General features: G+C 37.0%; 1 protein-coding gene across 1 annotated transcript in view; it reads left to right on the forward strand.

The window, feature by feature from the left end:
- LOC117927874 (chaperone protein dnaJ 13) overlaps window positions 1-17,600 on the forward strand; it is a 35,769-nt gene that overhangs the window by 17,059 nt on the left and 1,110 nt on the right. Inside the window, exons 6-11 of the mRNA XM_034847599.1 lie at window positions 719-807; window positions 4,597-4,681; window positions 12,289-12,342; window positions 14,201-14,281; window positions 15,038-15,115; window positions 17,160-17,390. Of these exons, the coding sequence (XP_034703490.1) occupies window positions 719-807; window positions 4,597-4,681; window positions 12,289-12,342; window positions 14,201-14,281; window positions 15,038-15,115; window positions 17,160-17,390 (618 nt within the window). The remainder of the gene's footprint in view (window positions 1-718; window positions 808-4,596; window positions 4,682-12,288; window positions 12,343-14,200; window positions 14,282-15,037; window positions 15,116-17,159; window positions 17,391-17,600) is intronic.

Consider the following 17,600-nt stretch of genomic DNA (forward strand, 5'->3'; position numbering starts at 1 on the left):
TATTTTGGACGATGTGGAAAGAAAGAAATAGGATAGCTTTTGATAATGAGGCTTTGTCGGTCCAAAGATTGAAAACCTCCTTCGTTTGTAATCTTTTCTCTTGGACTAAGTCTTGTTTAGTTGGAGAGCCCCGCTCCTTAATTAACTTTGTAGATTGGTTGGGCTCTAATTGAGGGTTGGTGAGTGTATGCTTCGTTGTGCTTTTTGTTTATGGGGCTTCTCGTGTATACTTCCTGTATGCTTCGGGTTGCCTTCTTGCTTCCCTCTTTTAATATAATTATTCTGTGTTTATCTATCAAAAAAAAAAAAAAAACAGGATTTTCAAAGACAGAGGTGCTGAAAGCCTTTTTTTTTTTTTTGAAGATCTTTTTTTGATTGGTTGTAGGATCCCTTGGGGATTTGATCTTACTTTATTGGATTCTGTAGATTGTTTGGGTTAATGCTTAGAGGTAATTTTTGTTTGCTCTTGGCACTCTCTGTGTACTCCTAGTATACACAGCTGCACCCCTCTTTATCTTTTGCTTTCTCTTTGCCTATAAAAATATCCAAAAAAAAAAAAAAAAAAAAAAGAAAAGAATTTTTTTTTTTTACACTCTAGAAGTATGATTGATGAGAAGTGGAGTTGAAATTATAAGCTTAGTTGTCTGAAGTTTGTTCTCTCTTTGTTGTCTGTTCTAGACATGGTTTTCCCACCTTTACTTTGTTTGTTTAACTGCAGTTTGGAACAAGTTCTTTTGGGGCAACTGCGAGTTACATTCGTCGCTTCTCCTCAAAATCCCATGGTCGTATTGCAGGCAGAGTTGGAAGGTATGTGCCTGGATTCCACTTTGGGTGTTGATTTTGTCAACATGTGTTTAGTCAATATTGCTTTCCATGTATTTTGTAGAAGGATTTTCTGAACGGTTCATAACATTACACCATTCAGATTGTTGATTTGTTACAACTGGACATTCTGTACCTTGGGAGGATACTAGAAATCTCAAGTGATTAGTTTGTCAGTATACTGTCTTTCCACTTTAGATATATTTAGAGTATACATTGTTGGTGTTTTTGATTTTGGTAACACATAGTTTAGTCATCAATAGGCTTCTCCTACAAAGGAATTGTTGGCTATTATATAGGATCCAATTCTTGTCCCATTACGGGGCCTCCAAATATTTCATATGTCCATGGTTGCAACTTTCCATTAAGAGTGAAATTACATAAGAGGCCATTCAGTTTCAAGTTTTTTTTTTGGGGTCATATATCTGTTGCTGCTTTTTCTTTAACATTAACCTTCCACATTTGGGAATTAGTTTTTTGTTCCATGGTTAGGTATAGATTCTTTTAACCTGAAGCTGCTGCTGGCATGACTAGATGGGTTTCAGAAACTCTGCTGATGTAAAAATCTGCAGGTCACATGACCACCAATAAATTCACTAAATATGAAAGAAATGTACAAAGTTTTACCTGATTTGAATGCATCCATACCCAAGGATCTTATACCAGTTAGTACTTAGTACCTACACTTTTCCTTGATGTCCTTGATGCAACACCTGGTGTTCCTTAATGGATTACCTTAACCTCATGTTCAGGCTAGTGGATCAATGCACCTTACCTTTTTTGCCAAAACACTTCCAAAAATGCTCTTAAAAGGTCTGAGAGTTAGAGTGGCAGAGCAGAGGGAGGGCTATGAATTCACTTGCCTATTTTAGTTTAGAAAAATTAGGTTTTTATATCAAAACACAACATGGGTGTTTGAATAGGTTTATGAAAATAAAATTTACCAAAAAGTCTAACAAAAATATGAAAAAACGGGTTTAGAAAATAACAGGAATGAATCAGTGTTTGAACAGCCCCTGGAGGACATTTGAACGTTCTCCTTCGTGACGTTTGAATGTCCATTCTCATTTTTATGCATTCAATTTTTTTTTTTTTTCCGATATTCTCTTTGAAATTCCAACTTCTTTAAATTCAGTAGTCATTTCTTATGTCATAATACATCCAATGTGTAGGTACCTCGAATTTAAATCAACTCTGAAGTAGCTTGAAATCGACTCTAAATCAGTGAAACCCTCAAAATGTATGTAGTGTTGGATTCAGTACAATAATAAAATAAAATTGCCAATCTAATCTAATACATCAACAATATCCCTTTTTGGCAATTTTTTAACAACACAAAGATTATAATGAGGCCTCCCAACTCTCAGACAAAACCTCATTGAATCCTAATCTAAATTTGTCTTAACCATCGTGCACTTGAGTTCAATATCTCTATAACAAACCCATCAGATGCACACACTCAACCACCAAACCTCTAAGAAGCAATGGATGATAAAAATGTAAATAAAATAATTGTTGAATAAAGATAGAAAAAAAAATGTAAACTCTACTCCCTTTTTTTTGGTAACAACAATGACAAATCTGGAATGTAGAAGCATTCAACAGTGATAAGAGACGGAAGAGTAATGCAAATGGAAAATATCCGGAATATAGCATATATCATAATAATCAATATATAAAAGAAAAAACCATCCAAGATACATCTATAGAGTACTAGAGAGTGTAAAACAAAATACAACCATAGCAGAAATGTATCAGAATACATCTAAAACAAAAGAACACTCTCTCTCCTAACATCTAATATATCAAACTCTAGAAGTTCATATTAGGTGGCGGGAATGGACGAGAGCTAGGGAAGTATGTAGAGGAAGAAGGGGGGTAGTGTTCCAGAGTTTCGAGGGAAGGTTATGGGGTGGGTTTTTGGAAGGCAATCTGGAATAGGTGGAAGGAATTCAACAACAAGGTTGGTTTTAGGGTAGGAAATGGTAGGAGGGTAAGGTTTTGGAAGGATGGGTGGTGTGGGGAGGATCCTTTAGCAATGGTTTTCCCAGAGTTTTCAATTGCCATTGATAGATAAGCTTAGGTAAACCAAATGTGGGAGTAGGTTGGGGAAGGGGGTTGTTGGAACCCGACGTTCACAAGACAGATAAATGATTGGGAATTAGGAGAGGTGGAAGGGTTGCTTAATAGGTTGCAAGGGCAAATGATCAGAAGTGGTGTTGAGGATGTCATAGCTTGGTAGATAACAAAAGGAGGCACCTTTATAGTGAAGTCCTTTAACTACTCCCTAGTAGGGCGCTCTCCAAAAGGCTTCCCATTAGGTATTGTGTGGAATTCTTTGGTCCTGATAAGAGTCAGTTTTTTTGCTTGGGAAGTAGTTTGGGAAATTTTTTTAACTCTATATCAACTAAAAAGGAGGAGTTGGTGTCTTTAGAGTAAATGTTATTTGTGTAAAGGTGAAGAGGAGTCAACAAACCATATCTTTCTCCATTGTTCAAAGGCGACCTTGTTATGGCACCTCATCCTTACTCTTTTTAATGTCCAATGGGTAATGTCTTTCTCAATCAAGGATGCCCTTCTTAGTTGGCAGGGACACTTTGTTGGGAAGAAAACAAAGAAAGTGTAGAGAGTAACTCCTTTATGCTTATTTTAGATCCTTTGGAAAGAGAGAAATTGAAGAGCCTTTGAAGATTCAGACTTGACAAACCATGTTATTTTACGCTTCTTCATGTACATGTTTTTGGAGTGGGTCAGGGTACATTTAGGGTCTAGCACTTTGTTTTTATTTGATTTTATTGATTGGTCAGGCTGTAAGTGAGGCGAGGGTGTTGTTTTTTGTGAATCCCCTCATTTTTTGGCCTTGGATACATGTACACTTTAGGCGCTTTTAATACAATTGCTTTTACCTATATATATATATATATATATTTATATATAAAATAAAACCTCTTCTTATTGCCTTCCATAAGCTAACACCATAACCCTTCTACTAGCAAGAGAGCACCTACCTTTAAGTTCTTCCCCAAACTTTTCCACTATAACTCGTCTCCAAAGAAACTCCCTTTTCAAAGCAAATCTCCAACACCATTTTCCAAGCAAGGCTTTATTAAGAGAGGAGAAGACCTTAATACCAAGCCCTCCTAACTTCTTTGTCTTTGCAAATGGAAGACCACTTGACCAAGTCTTAGTCTTCTCTCAAGGGCTCCCCTACCCCCCAAGATGTCCTTTTTCCAATCTTAAAGCCATCATTAGGAATGACAAGAGGAGACATAAAATAGAGCAATGGATTTTTAACTTATAAATCATTTAATGACCTCGTCTATAGCTTAGTGGCCTCATCTACCATCAACCATGCTCTAGTTAACGTGGCATCTGCTAACTATTTCAATAATGATCTTAAGCTTATGGGAGTATGCCTAAGAATAATAGGACTAAAGATGGTCTTCAAACATAGTAGGTTACCTAACAGCCTTAATATTATGAGGCAAGATGTCAGTCATTCAAATAATTCTCTCAAGATTCACCTTACACTTAGATCAGATGAATGCAAATTTGTCCTATATTCCTCTTTTGATATATATATATTTTTTTCTTCATTTTTTTGTCCACATTGGGACTTGAACTTAGAGCCTCCCATAAGCCCATTCAAACCCTTTTACCACTGAATTTTGTTCCTTAAGAAGTGCCCTTTTAAATATTCAAATTAATTTATGTGTCTGTGGCTTTTATGCATGTCAAATTATTCCTTTTTGACTTTTAGTATTATTGTTACAGCTCTGCTCTTGAGATTGAAGTTGGGGGTGGAAGGAAATTATCTGATTTCAGTACTGTCCGCATGTTATATTCTATAGGAATTCAGGTAATTATGGCCATGTAGGCAAAAAAACAAATTAGCTTCTATATCCTGGGTGATGCTTGTGCCATTAATATTACATTGCTATTACTCTGGAAAATCCTCATTTTCAGGAAACCTGGAATGAGCCATGTCTGTAATTGCCTGGATGTGGAAAGAAATTACTTGACATACCATGTGTCTGATGATATATTGGTGTCATGAATTTTATTCCATTAAAAAAGTGTCATTCGGTTTTTACTTTCATAGGATTTGAGTCCCTGTATACCTAGAATGACGTTTGTGAATTTTGGCATGATTAGTTCGTGTCACCTTCCAGCCAAACTGAAAATAAAAAAGCATTGCTTTAAAGTAGAGTGCCAAATCTTCGCTTTTTCTTACTGCTGCTTAGCTTGATACTTTTAAGGCAAAATTGATTCCACCTGATTTTTATACAGCTCCAGAATGACCAATTGAAAGTTTATGCATCTCTCTCTCTCTCTCTCTCTCTCACTTTCTCTCTCTCTTTCTACATATATATATGCATAGCCTATCTCCTATATAGTGCTGATTGTTTTAATAGATTATCCATATAATCTATGCATATTCAACAATGAAGAACTTAAGAAGATTACCTGAGAAGATTTCACAAGTGCAAAATCCTCCTAAGCTTATGTGCAATGCTCCCTTAAAGCTTGTACTTTAACCTCCCAAAATAGAGAAAAATTGATGACTCTCACTAGTGATGACTTTCACTTTTTCTAGGCAAGTCATGAGACTTGCTTATTCTTAATAAAATAAATTCACTTTTTAGAATTCAAATCCAAAAATTAATTTTCTTATCAAATATACATGAATCCGACAATGGGATGCATTAATTTCCTTCTTAGGATAGATGAATTTCAAAAGAAAATGACTTTTCTTTCAAGTTTCATAAAATCCTGGCATACCATTTCTTTTAATAGGCATGCAAAAATATATTAAATCCTTGAATACCATGCATGAACTAGTATTAAAAGCCATGAAATTTTTTTCAAGATTAAGTTATTCGTATCGTAGGATTCATGAATTAACATGAAGAGCCATTAATAGGATAGCTATACTCCTATTCTCAAGTCTCTTAATAATTGAACTAATTATATATGTTTATTTGACTTTGCAATTGCAATCATGTACCATAACAAACTACAATCTTGTCTCCTTACATAGTTATATCACATATTTGTCTTTTTATCAAGTTATATTCTATATAAGCTCACATGGTAGGACTGCCTTTGGCATTGGTAACACCCTCATCTTATATGTATGTTTCTTTGTAATAATGAAATATTTTCCAAATTGTATTGGTTAATTTCACAAGAGACACAAATCAACATATTCTCTCCTGCAATAAGAGTTACAGATCCTTCATTAGATGTCTAAAAATCTCCATGATAATTAATATGAACCTTAGGCATCATTGGTTGACAACTTCAAGATCACATTAATCATGCATAAAATTTAGTAACAATCTGCAGGCCTGAAGTCATGAGGAGTTTCTGTAAACTGTGAATAAAACATTCTCTTTTTTCATTAATGGTGGTAAGTTTAAGAGTGTTTTATCTTATTTGTCATCCTACAAATACTCATAATCTTTACTAAGAGTCTTCTACTCTAGGGTTGGGATTCGTTACTCTTATCACATTTCTATCAAAAACTCCATATCACTTTCCTTGCTGTAATCACTTTATTTTTTTGCTGTTCAGTAATCCTTCATCAATCTCCATCTACTTTTGTAACTTTTACAGGGTTAGGTGCTTCTCTTTGGGGCCTCAAAATTCTTGTCATGTACACCTTATCAGAAGCTAATATCTATAAAATAAATGTGACGATAAATCTTTTGTGGGCTTAGCCGCATTCGAATGATTGATTTTCTGAATTTGACAAAGGGTTAGAGTGTCAACTTCGTGTACACTTCATAGCATGACACTATGATTAATGCAATTAAATTTGTTGAGTTTAGATTGAAGATGGTATTGCATTATATATGCATGGGCAAAGTGTTAGTGAACTTAATACAGCTTCCCTATTTATGGAGAAACTTTATTAGTTATAAATATGGTCCTCTTCATTTTAATTATAATAAATAAAATTTGTTAATGAAAAAAAGGGAGTATAAAATGGTGGACATCTTGTGGCAAAAAGGCTGGGAAAAGGGTTTGGGTGCTAACTTGGCTATTAGAGAGTTTCAGGGAAGCCCTTCGAAAGGTATTTCCTAGGAATTCTAGGATTCTAGCAATCAAACTTGTAGGAGATAGTTCCAGAGTTTGTTTATGGGAACATTTATGGTGTGAAGATCAAACTCTTAAACTTGAGTTTCCTTACCTACCTAATGTCTTTCATCTTAGGGAAGCCCATGTCATAGACTTTTTTAATCCATCTAGCAGGTACTGTTGTTGGAACTTGGTTTTTATTAGTCTGCAAGGGAGGAGGGTGAATAGGATAGAAGAAGATAGGATAATTGGATAGAGTTAAGAGTGGTAAGTTTTCTGTCAAAGCCCTTTACATTATCTTGGAGTCGAGAAATTCAATATCTTCCCAATAGGTGTTACATGGAATTCATGAGTACCACCAAAGGCTAGTTTCTTTTCTTAGGAGGCCACGTGGGGAAAAATATTAACTTTGGATCAACTTCAAAGGAGAGGGTGCTCTTTGGCAAACAAAAGTTTTCTTTGTCAAAACCAAGAAGAATCCATTGGCAACATCCTTATTCTCTATGTCAAGACGAGGGTTTTATTGTTGTTGTTGTTTTCCCTTTTTGGTGTCTCATGGGTGTTATCTTTTTCGGTTTGAGAAACCCTCTTAAGATGGCATGACCTTTTTGTGGGAAATGAAAGAAAAAAGGCATGACAAGTGGATCCCTTATGCATTTTTTGGATGCTTTGAAAGGAAAGGAACAGAAAATCGTTTGAAATTAACGAGAATTCTAACTAAAGGCTGAAATACACTTTTCTTTGTAATCTTTGGTCATGGACTAAGATGTTTATAGATGATGGCCTTTCTCTTTGATTGACTGTGTTGATTGGTTGGGTTCTTATTGAGGGTGGACAAAGTTTTTTGTAGCCTTCTATTCTTTTGGTTGTGCCTTTGTGTGATTCTTGTATACTTTTTGTGTACTTTGGTGCACTTCTTTTGGCTTCTTTCATATAATACTCTCTTGACTTATCAGAAAAAAAAAAAAAAAAACTACTTTTAACCTAGCTATCAAACAATCCTTATAATAATCTCATATTAGTTGAACTGGGAGGAGAGTAGCCTGATTAAATTCAGTCACTTTTTAGGTTTTTCTACGGAAGGCCTGGAGAAGGAAATACTGAGCTTCTTGGGCAAAATCAGAAAAAGAAAGGAAAAGATTGTAGGTAAAGGTCTGTTGGAGTCTTCAAGGTTTGAAAGGGAGCTTAAGAGACTGGAGCGCTCTATTAACTATGAGGGGGAATCTAAGAAGAAAGGCCCTATTCAGGGTAGAGGGAACCAGAATGCAAGTTTCCAATGACTTTAAGAATTTTGAGTTGGAATGTGAGGGGTGTGAATGATAGTTCCAAGAGGAGAATTATCAAGTCAGTTATCAGAAACCAAAAGGTGGATTTGTTCTGTATTCAAGAGACGAAGGTGCAAGTGATGTCTGAAGAGGTGGTGAGGAGCTTAGGGCCGGGGAGATTTCTTGATTGGAAGGTTTTGAATGCTATGGGGACGACAGGAGGTGTCTTGATTTGTTGGGACAAACGATCGTTGGAGATGGTGGGGGTGGAAGAGGGTCAATTTTCCATCTCCTGTAGATTCAGGAATGAGGGAGATGGTGCAATCTGGGTCTTCACGGGGGTTTATGGGCCTTTCTCCAGAGAAGATAGGGAGTGCTTATGGGAGGAGCTTGGGGCAATCAGAGGTCTATGGGAGGAGCCGTGGTGTTTAGGAGGAGATTTCAATACAACATTGTACCAAGCTGAAAGAAGTAGAACTGGGAGGATTACTTCAGCTATGAGGAGGTTTGCCCAGATTATAGACGACCTAGGGCTAGTTGATATCCCATTGCAAGGGGGTTCTTTCACTTGGAGCGGGGGGCTCAATAATCAATCGTGGGCCAGGCTGGATAGATTTCTAGCGACTCCTAGTTGGCTAGACCAATACAGTAGGGTTCATCAAAGAAGATTGCCTCGCCCAACATCGGATCATTTCCCGATTCTGCTAGAGGGTGGAGGGATAAGGAGAGGCCCGTCCCCCTTCAAATTCGAAAATATGTGGCTCAAAGCTGAAGGGTTCAAAGAGCTGATAGAGGGGTGGTGGCAAGGAATAGTGGTTAGAGGCAGGCCGAGCTACAGATTAGCGACTAAGATGAAGGGGTTGAAACATAGGTTAAAAATATGGAATAAGGAGGTTTTTGGAAGATTGGAGAAAAACAAAGCTGAAGCTCTTCAGCAAGTGGAGCGGTGGGATTTAGTGGAAGAAGAGAGAAATTTAACAGAGGAGGAGCTGCGTCACAAAAAGGAAGCTACGGAGAGTTATGCAAAGTGGGTGTCGATGGAAGAAGTGCATTGGAGACAACTATCAAGGGAACTATGGTTAAGGGAAGGGGATAGGAACACGGGGTTCTTTCACCGCATGGCCAATGCCCGTAGGAGAGTCAATGCCCTGGTTAAAATTAAGATAAATGGGGTGAGGTTCACAGAGGAACAAGACATGAGGGAAGGTATAGCAAATGCGTATCAACAGCTACTCTCGGAAAACTCGGGGTGGAAGGCGGACATAGGGGTCTCTTGCTGAAACAGATCAGTCCCTCAGAAGCGAATGACATTGAGCTTCCATTTTCTGAGACTGAAATCCATGCAGCATTAATGGGGATGAATGGGGACAAAGCCCCAGGTCCGGACGGATTCACAGTGGCTTTTTGGCAAAGCTGTTGGGAGATTGTCAAGGAGGACATTTTGGGTTTTTTCAAGGAGTTCCATGAACAGAACTCATTCATTAAGAGTCTGAATCATACTTTTTTGGTGCTGCTGCCGAAGAAAGGGGGGGTGGAGGACTTAGGTGACTACAGGCCAATCAGTTTGCTTGGAGGTTTATATAAATTATTGGCTAAGGTGCTGGCCAATAGGCTTAAAAAAGTTATAGGAAAGGTAATTTCTCTTTATCAGAATGCTTTCATCAAAGGGAGACAAATCCTTGACGGTTCTTTAATCGCAAATGAGGCAATAGACTCTTGGCAAAAAAGGGGAGAGAAAGGTATAATTTGTAAATTGGACATTGAGAAGGCGTATGATAGCATCAATTGACATTTCTTGCTAAAGGTCATGCAAAAGATGGGGTTTGGATCAAAATGGATAGGATGGATGTGGAGTTGTATCTCCACTGTCAAATACTCAGTGCTGGTAAACGGGGTTCCAGCGGGGTTTTTTTCAAGTACAAAAGGATTAAGGCAAGGGGACCCTCTTTCCCCCTACTTATTTGTCATGGGAATGGAGGTTCTAAGTGTGCTCATCACAAGGGCCATTGAAGGGGGTTTCATCCATGGCTGCAGGATAAGGAGAGGAAGAGAGCAGACCGTCAATATTACTCATCTCCTGTTTGCGGATGATACAATTGTTTTTTGCGAGGCAAAGAAAGAGGCTTTATTGCACTTGAGCTGGATCCTCTTTTGGTTCGAAGCAACCTCAGGTTTAAAGATTAATTTGGACAAAAGTATGGTAATTCCGGTAGGGGAGGTGGAAGGGGTACTTGAAATGGCAGCTGAAATTGGGTGTAGGGTGGGGCAGCTGCCTATTGTTTATTTGGGGCTGCCCCTTGGGGCGCCAAATAGGGCCTCTTCCGTATGGGATGGGGTGGAGGAGAGAATGAGGCGAAGGCTTGCCCTTTGGAAACGTCAATATTTATCCAAAGGAGGGAGAATTACTCTTATAAAGAGTACGCTGTCCAGCATACCCTTGTATCAAATGTCGGTATTCCGTATGCCTAAGACAGTGGCAAGAAGGATTGAAAAGCTTCAAAGAGACTTTTTGTGGGGTGGAGCCAATGGAGGGAACAAGGTTCACTTAGTCCAATGGGAGGTGGTGTGCGCGGATAAAGGAAAAGGTGGGTTGGGTCTAAGGAAACTTGCTATCTTGAACAAAGCCCTCCTAGGCAAATGGATTTGGAGATATGCGCGTGCTAAGGAGGAGCTTTGGAAAAAAGTGCTTGAGGCTAAGTATGGGCAAGAGGAGTTTGGGTGGAGGACAAGGAAGGCAAATGGGGTGTTTGGAGTTGGAGTTTGGAAGGAGATTTTGAAGGAGTCCACTTGGTGTTGGGAAAATATGGTTTTCAAGGTGGGAAAAGGCAACAAAATAAGGTTTTGGACTGACCGTTGGTGCGGTAACAATGTGCTGTCCCAAGGCTTCCTGAATCTCTTCTCCATGGCTGCCCATAGGAATGTCACAGTGGAGGAATGTTGGGACCAGAATGTGGGTCAAGGAGGGTGGAATTTAAGGTTGTTAAGGGACTCTAATGACTAGGAGTTGGGCTTGGTGGGCAATCTCTTAGTTGTGTTGAGGGATTATAGAGTAAATTTGGAAGATGATTCGGTGTATTGGAAGAAAGGTGAGGACGGGCTGTTTAAAGTCAAGAAAGCGTATAGCGTGTTGGCAAATACTCAAGGAGCGGAATTTCCTCATAGCAATGTTTGGGTGGACAAAGTTCCAACCAAAATTGTTTTTTTTGCTTGGGAAGCTACTTGGGGGAAGGTCCTCACTTTGGATAGGCTCCAGAGAAGAGGGTGGCATTTACCTAATCGGTGTTTTTTGTGTGGGTGCGAAGAGGAAACAATCAATCATATACTAATACATTGTACAGTGGCAAAAGGGTTGTGGAACATCATTCTTGCGTTGTGTGGTGTATAGTGGGTCTTTCCAAATTCTGTAAAGGAGGTTCTTAGTAGTTGGAAAGACTCTTTTGTGGGGAGAAAAAGGAAAAAAGTGTGGAAATCCATCCCGTTATTCATTTTCTGGTCTATTTGGAAGGAAAGGAATAGGCTAGCCTTTAAGGGGGGAGTTTTGGCTTTTCAGAAATTAAAAACTTCGTTTGTATACAGTGTTTGGGGTTGGGCTAAAGTGTACATTGATATGGAGTCGAATTCCCTATTAGGTTTCTTGGAGTGGTTAGCCTCCAAATAGGGTTTGGGTCGTGTTGTTTTTTGTTGAGGGGGTGGTAGCCTCGTATACTTCCTGTATGCCTTGAGGCTTCTTTGCCTTTCTTATTTATATATTGCTTGCTTATCAAAAAAAAAATATTAGGTTATAATAGTTCCACTCAAAGAATCTCAAGTAAACAATATACTACTTCATGGTGCTTTATATTGAAACTATTGTGGATCTACATTTGAACTATTTAATTTAAAATTGATTCTCTAAGTTAGGAATTCCATATTGTGGTTTGATTTAGTGTTCCCTCCACATTTTCCTTTTTATATATTTGCAATTATAGCTCCTTTTTCAATTTTTCTTTTTTGAAATCCATATGAGCACATCTTCACTTTACATAAGGATTAGACTGATTGGCTATTTGGTACTTGGTAATTTTCTTCCCCTGTTAGTAATATGTGTTTACATCTCATATTCTTCATTTGTTGGTAGGGCATTTATTGGAAAATTGAATTTCATCGTGGAGGTCAAAAGCTAATTATTCCTGTAAGTGTAATGTTATCCTTTCACTTTCATGGAATTTCATTTATTTTAGGCGTACCTAATATAGTACATAAATTTTCTCCTGATTGATGACTTTGGGAAGCTTTTCTTTCATAATTCTATCAGTCCACCAAGGGAGCTCAACATTCCATCATGTTTGCTTTCTTCATTCCAAAAGGTTTGGTAAACTATGAAAATAATCAAATTGGAAGCATCCATTGGGAGGCCCTCTTATGCTCAAGTGACCCAAACATAAGTTATGATCTTAGTTATACAAAACATAACCTGTGCAGTGCTCACAAAGCATGGGGGCAATGAGGAAAGTAATTGAAATGGTCTTCAATCCCTTAGAATAGGAATCATAAGAATGCGTTTAACATACTAGGGGGGTTTGAGGCCCAAAAAGAAACAGACTCACTAACTTCCCTGATGATAATATTTTCTGAACCAAAGAGGTTCTCAAAGAAGTGCTTATTTCAGTTCAACCAAACAAACCTAGTGGAATCTAAAGGGAGCACCTCCACTACCCACTCCATGCAATCCTTCATAACAGAGAGAAACATCAACAGAAGAAAGTAGATATGCCCTATGGAGGAGTCCATCTAAGTTCACTATGCTGAGGAAGTGGTTCCACCCAGATACAGCAACATCTTTATGGAGAAAAATGTGATGACACTCCACACACAGTCTCCTCTGTGTGTGGTTGGTAGGTTAGAAATCCATTCTTCATTTGGTTGAAGCTGTTCTTCAACCCCTCAACTTAATTCCCGAGTTCTATTGTAGTTTTTAATGCCATGTGGTCAACAATTTGTAGTTTTTCATTAGAGCATAATATAACTTGTGATATAAATCCACATATGTATATATATACTATATAGGTAAATTTTTTCTTTGTTTTCTTTTTTGTCCCCATTGGGACTTGAGCCTGGAAACTTCCATAAACCTACCCCAACCCTTTGCTACTTGAGCCAAGCCTCAAGGGATATTATAAAATTTATATCAAGTTCCTTGTGTCGTGGAAGTCATATATATGATCTTTTCTTAGGATAAAATCTTCTTTACAATGAAAAACAAGGTGGATGAAAACATGAGATGTAACTCAGAAAACCTTCTGGAGATTATGCATCTACGAAACAAAAGCTCTGAAAAAAATAAAAATTCATCACCAAGAAAGGACTAAAAAAGAATGTAACATCATTGAAGCAATTATGTAATTCTATTTAAGGCCCTTCTGGCACAAGGTAACTTCTACTGAAATGCCTTTTTCAATAGAGAAAAGGTTGCTATTCAATATATTAAAAAACCTTAAGGTCTGCTTCATCTTCTGCAGAAGTATCTTGCCCTCACCTTCACAAAGAAAAGCTTCTAAACCCCAAGTGTCTTCTACCTTAAAATGCTTTAAAGTGTAACTAACATGCTTTAAACTACTTTCAGATGGCTAAAAAGCTTGCCAAATGGGTCTTTGGTAATGGACTCTGAACAATTGAACTCATGGCATCAATTTGATAGGTTAATGTCTGGATTTAAGCAGATGTTTAAGCTTTAGTATGAGGACGGTTTTTTTTTTCTATCAGAAAAAGAAAAAAAATAATAATAAAAAAAAAACATTGCACTAAAATTAAATGTCAGGGAAAAAAGAGAAAAAGAAATATGAGAAACATTTCTATTAGAAAATTCATATTAAATTTAGAAAATTCAAGTCAAAACATTTTTGTCTTCTCTAAGTTTCAGTCAGATGATTATATGAATGTAGTTTGGTAGAGCTGTTGGAGGAATATAATATAGAACTCAATCCTGTTAATTTTGCTTTGGGTTATGCCTCTGTTGTTTTATTATATTGCTCATTGGCTGTTATTTGCAGATTCTGCTTTCCAGGCAATTGGATACTGTGTTTGCAACTGGTGCTTTTGTGATTCCGACATCAATTTACTTTTTACTCAAGGTCATCACTGATGCTGAATTCTGATTCTGTTTATTAATTTCAAAATCTCATAACTCTTTTTGTTAGAAGACTCCTTGTCATATAAAACAAGACTATTAATAGGATCTTACTGAAAGGATTTATTTGTTGCTAATTCTTATGAAAATATATTTGTACTCAGTTGAAGCTGAGATCGATTGTCGAATATTACTTGTGGGTAGTGCGGATTCCATCTTTGTTATGATTTGTCAGCTATGTTGTACATGATATGATGCTATTAGGAGGAAGCATTAATGTGCAGAAAATACCCTAATATTTGTATCAAATTTACCCTGAAAGTGGGTGAAATGGAAGATTATTATTATTATTATTTTCCGTTCCAAGGAGACTTTCCTCATGTCTAGCCTTATTTCCATGTGATGGGAAGAATGTTTGAGGAAAAAAATCCTGCACTTTTGGGTGCCTGATAATCCTACATCTGGCACTGCCATGTTGTTTTCATCTCTATATTCCTCATTTAGCACTGGCTTATCATGTACTGAAGTCACAATTTTCTATGAAGGTGTGTAAATTCAAGGTCCTAGTGTAGCTCTGAACTTCTGAAGTCAAATTTAGTCAATGACATAACTGATAATTTTTTTAATTGCTTTTTATTTTGCATGACATAAAAGTATTACTTAATAGAATTTGGATTAGGCATTTGAGTTGATTTTCTTTCTAGTACAGTTTTTTTTTTTTTTTTTGCGTTTTTATCTGATTCTGTATCGATGCTTGCAGAAATTTATTGTCAAACCATACTACCTTAGGCGGGAAAAGCAGAAGAAATTAGAGAATATAGAGAAAACTTCGGTGCAGGTATTGACGTGCCTATGTTTGCCATGGTTGTGGATCGTCTGTGGTTGATGTCTGTTGTATTTTTTTTTTTTATGAAAAAAAAGGAAAAAAAAGCTGTTGAAGGAATATAATAATTTGCCTGTCTCATAATTCTAGAGACAGTTTTCCCTGTGTGGCAATTGCTTGCATGCAGACACATCTAGAAGATGGTCTGTCAGGGAAAAAAGAAACCACTTATAGAAGATACAATGGTTATTTGATGATTCAATTAGTAGGGTGTATAACGTATTTAAGCACAAATATCATCTTTGGCATCAGAATGTGTTAAAATGAATCTACTATTATAGACCTGCTTGGGTTGATTTCTTGGAAATGGAAACAGTTTAAGCTCAATGAGAGCTTCTTCTGTTTGGATAATTTTAGCAAAACTGTGAGGCCCTTAGCTTGGGAAGATATGTCATGTTTAGAGGAACTTTCATAATCTCAAGATTACCCCATCAAAATGATGACTTCAGCTTCAGCTTCAAATTTTTGCTCAAATCAGAAGCAAACAAAATATCCTAAAGAAGGCCTATACCTTTATTATCAATAAGCTTCCTTCACATAGCTTTTATTTTCAAATGCTGTTAGATTGTTAATTAGAATAGTTCGTAATTAGGACTCTTTGACTCTTTTTTTTTTTAAGTTGCTGTATACTTTTCATATATTACATAATTCCATAATCATGCTCCTTGATAAAGTTCCCCCTGTTCCTGAAAACAAGAATGTCTATATCGACTGAAGGATTTTAGACGAGTAGTTTTCAGGACTTCCTCCCTCAGCTAAGATGCAATTTCATGGATGGGTTGAACATGATTAGCTTTATCTGTTTGGCAACATGAGATAGCTAATGATATGCTATTTGCCTTAACAAATCAAGTTTAAAGCATGGTTTCCACTTGGATGCAATATATTATCTCCCTCACTTGCCACATCTGCAGATGGTTACCACTTGTGGAAACAAAAAATAGATGATGTATGGAATTGGAAAAATGAACTATAGAAATGTGGAAATGCAATAATATTAGTAAAAATGATAGTTTTATGAGAGCATATGAATCTCAACAGCTGAGAGAAATTTCTTCTTTTTGGTTAGTAAAATTTTTTACCACATGTGGAGTAGATGCATTACAAAACAGAGCAAGGAAAAGATGAAAAAGGACAACCCCCTATAGCTCACTGATAGCCCAGACTGTCAAGAGCCTATGGAAGAACACCTCCTATTCCCATAGTTGCAGCCATCCATATATCCAGAGAAAAAAAAAATGAAGAAAGAAAGAAAAGAGAGAAACTTTCATCTTCCGCATCAGAAGATTGATCCCCTAAAATTTCTCCTATTTGGAGCTCTCCACATGCACCAGGCTTCAATAATTGTGTACTATATATATACATGACATGTCAATATGTTAGTATATTGTTATTGTAGTAGTATACTTGGGTTCAGTATGGATTGCATGGAAGTATATCTGGCCCCCCCCTTTTTTTTTTTTTTTGTGATAAGTGAAAGTATTGTATTACAGTAAGACGCTAAAATATTGACTTAAGAAATACAAGAAAGAGAGACTCACCCCCTAACAGCTGAAACAAAAAACTGTCCAAACAAAATGTACAAAAAACAATCCTTCCCTCAACGGGAATCCACCCAATCAATGAAATCAATTAGCATTGACAGACCATCTTTTATAAACAATTTAGACTCCGACCTCAGTAAATATACAAAAAATGCTTTCAGCTTTTGCAAGGACAGCACACCATCTTCAAACGCAATCTTGTTCCTGGCCCCTTGGTTATAACAGTTTATGTGATATAATGAAAATCTGGAGCAGTATTTCTGATTTAACAAACAATTCTTTGATCTGATGATTTTGGATGCCGACTGAATGTCAGAAAATTTGAGTAAGGGAGGGCCCTGGTCATGTATTGTACGTTCCTTTTTTTCCCCAAAGGGTTTTCAGATGTGTAGTTCATGTGTGTTATTCTCATCCAAAAGGCCTATGGTTTTCACATTTTATATATGTTTTTGCAGGTTCAAGAGGCAAGGGTGGCAGCTGAGAAAGCCCAACAGTTGTTACAAAATGTAGCCAATAGGAAGAGAAATAGACAGTTAGAAACAGGTGGACTTGTCATTACCAAAGCAGTTTATGGTAATCGGAAAGCTTTGAATGAACCAGGAGAAGGAGATGATCAATTAGCTTCACAAGTTGTTGATGTCACTTTGCCCTTAAATTTTTTGGTTAATGATTCTGGGCAACTTAAGGTATGTTTCTTTCATGTTCTCTTTTGGTCTGAGTATATATATATATATATATATATATATATATATATATATATATATATGCCCATTAAATAAATTGATTATTTCATGCTTCATAGCTTTATAAGCAAAGGCTTTGTTTGATTCAGTCACAAGCTTCGGCTGTTCACAGAATTTTTTAAAAGCCTGCATGTGCATGTAATCACATATATT

This window comes from Vitis riparia, chromosome 2 (genome assembly GCF_004353265.1).
Source record: "Vitis riparia cultivar Riparia Gloire de Montpellier isolate 1030 chromosome 2, EGFV_Vit.rip_1.0, whole genome shotgun sequence".
Classification (NCBI taxonomy): domain Eukaryota; kingdom Viridiplantae; phylum Streptophyta; class Magnoliopsida; order Vitales; family Vitaceae; genus Vitis; species Vitis riparia.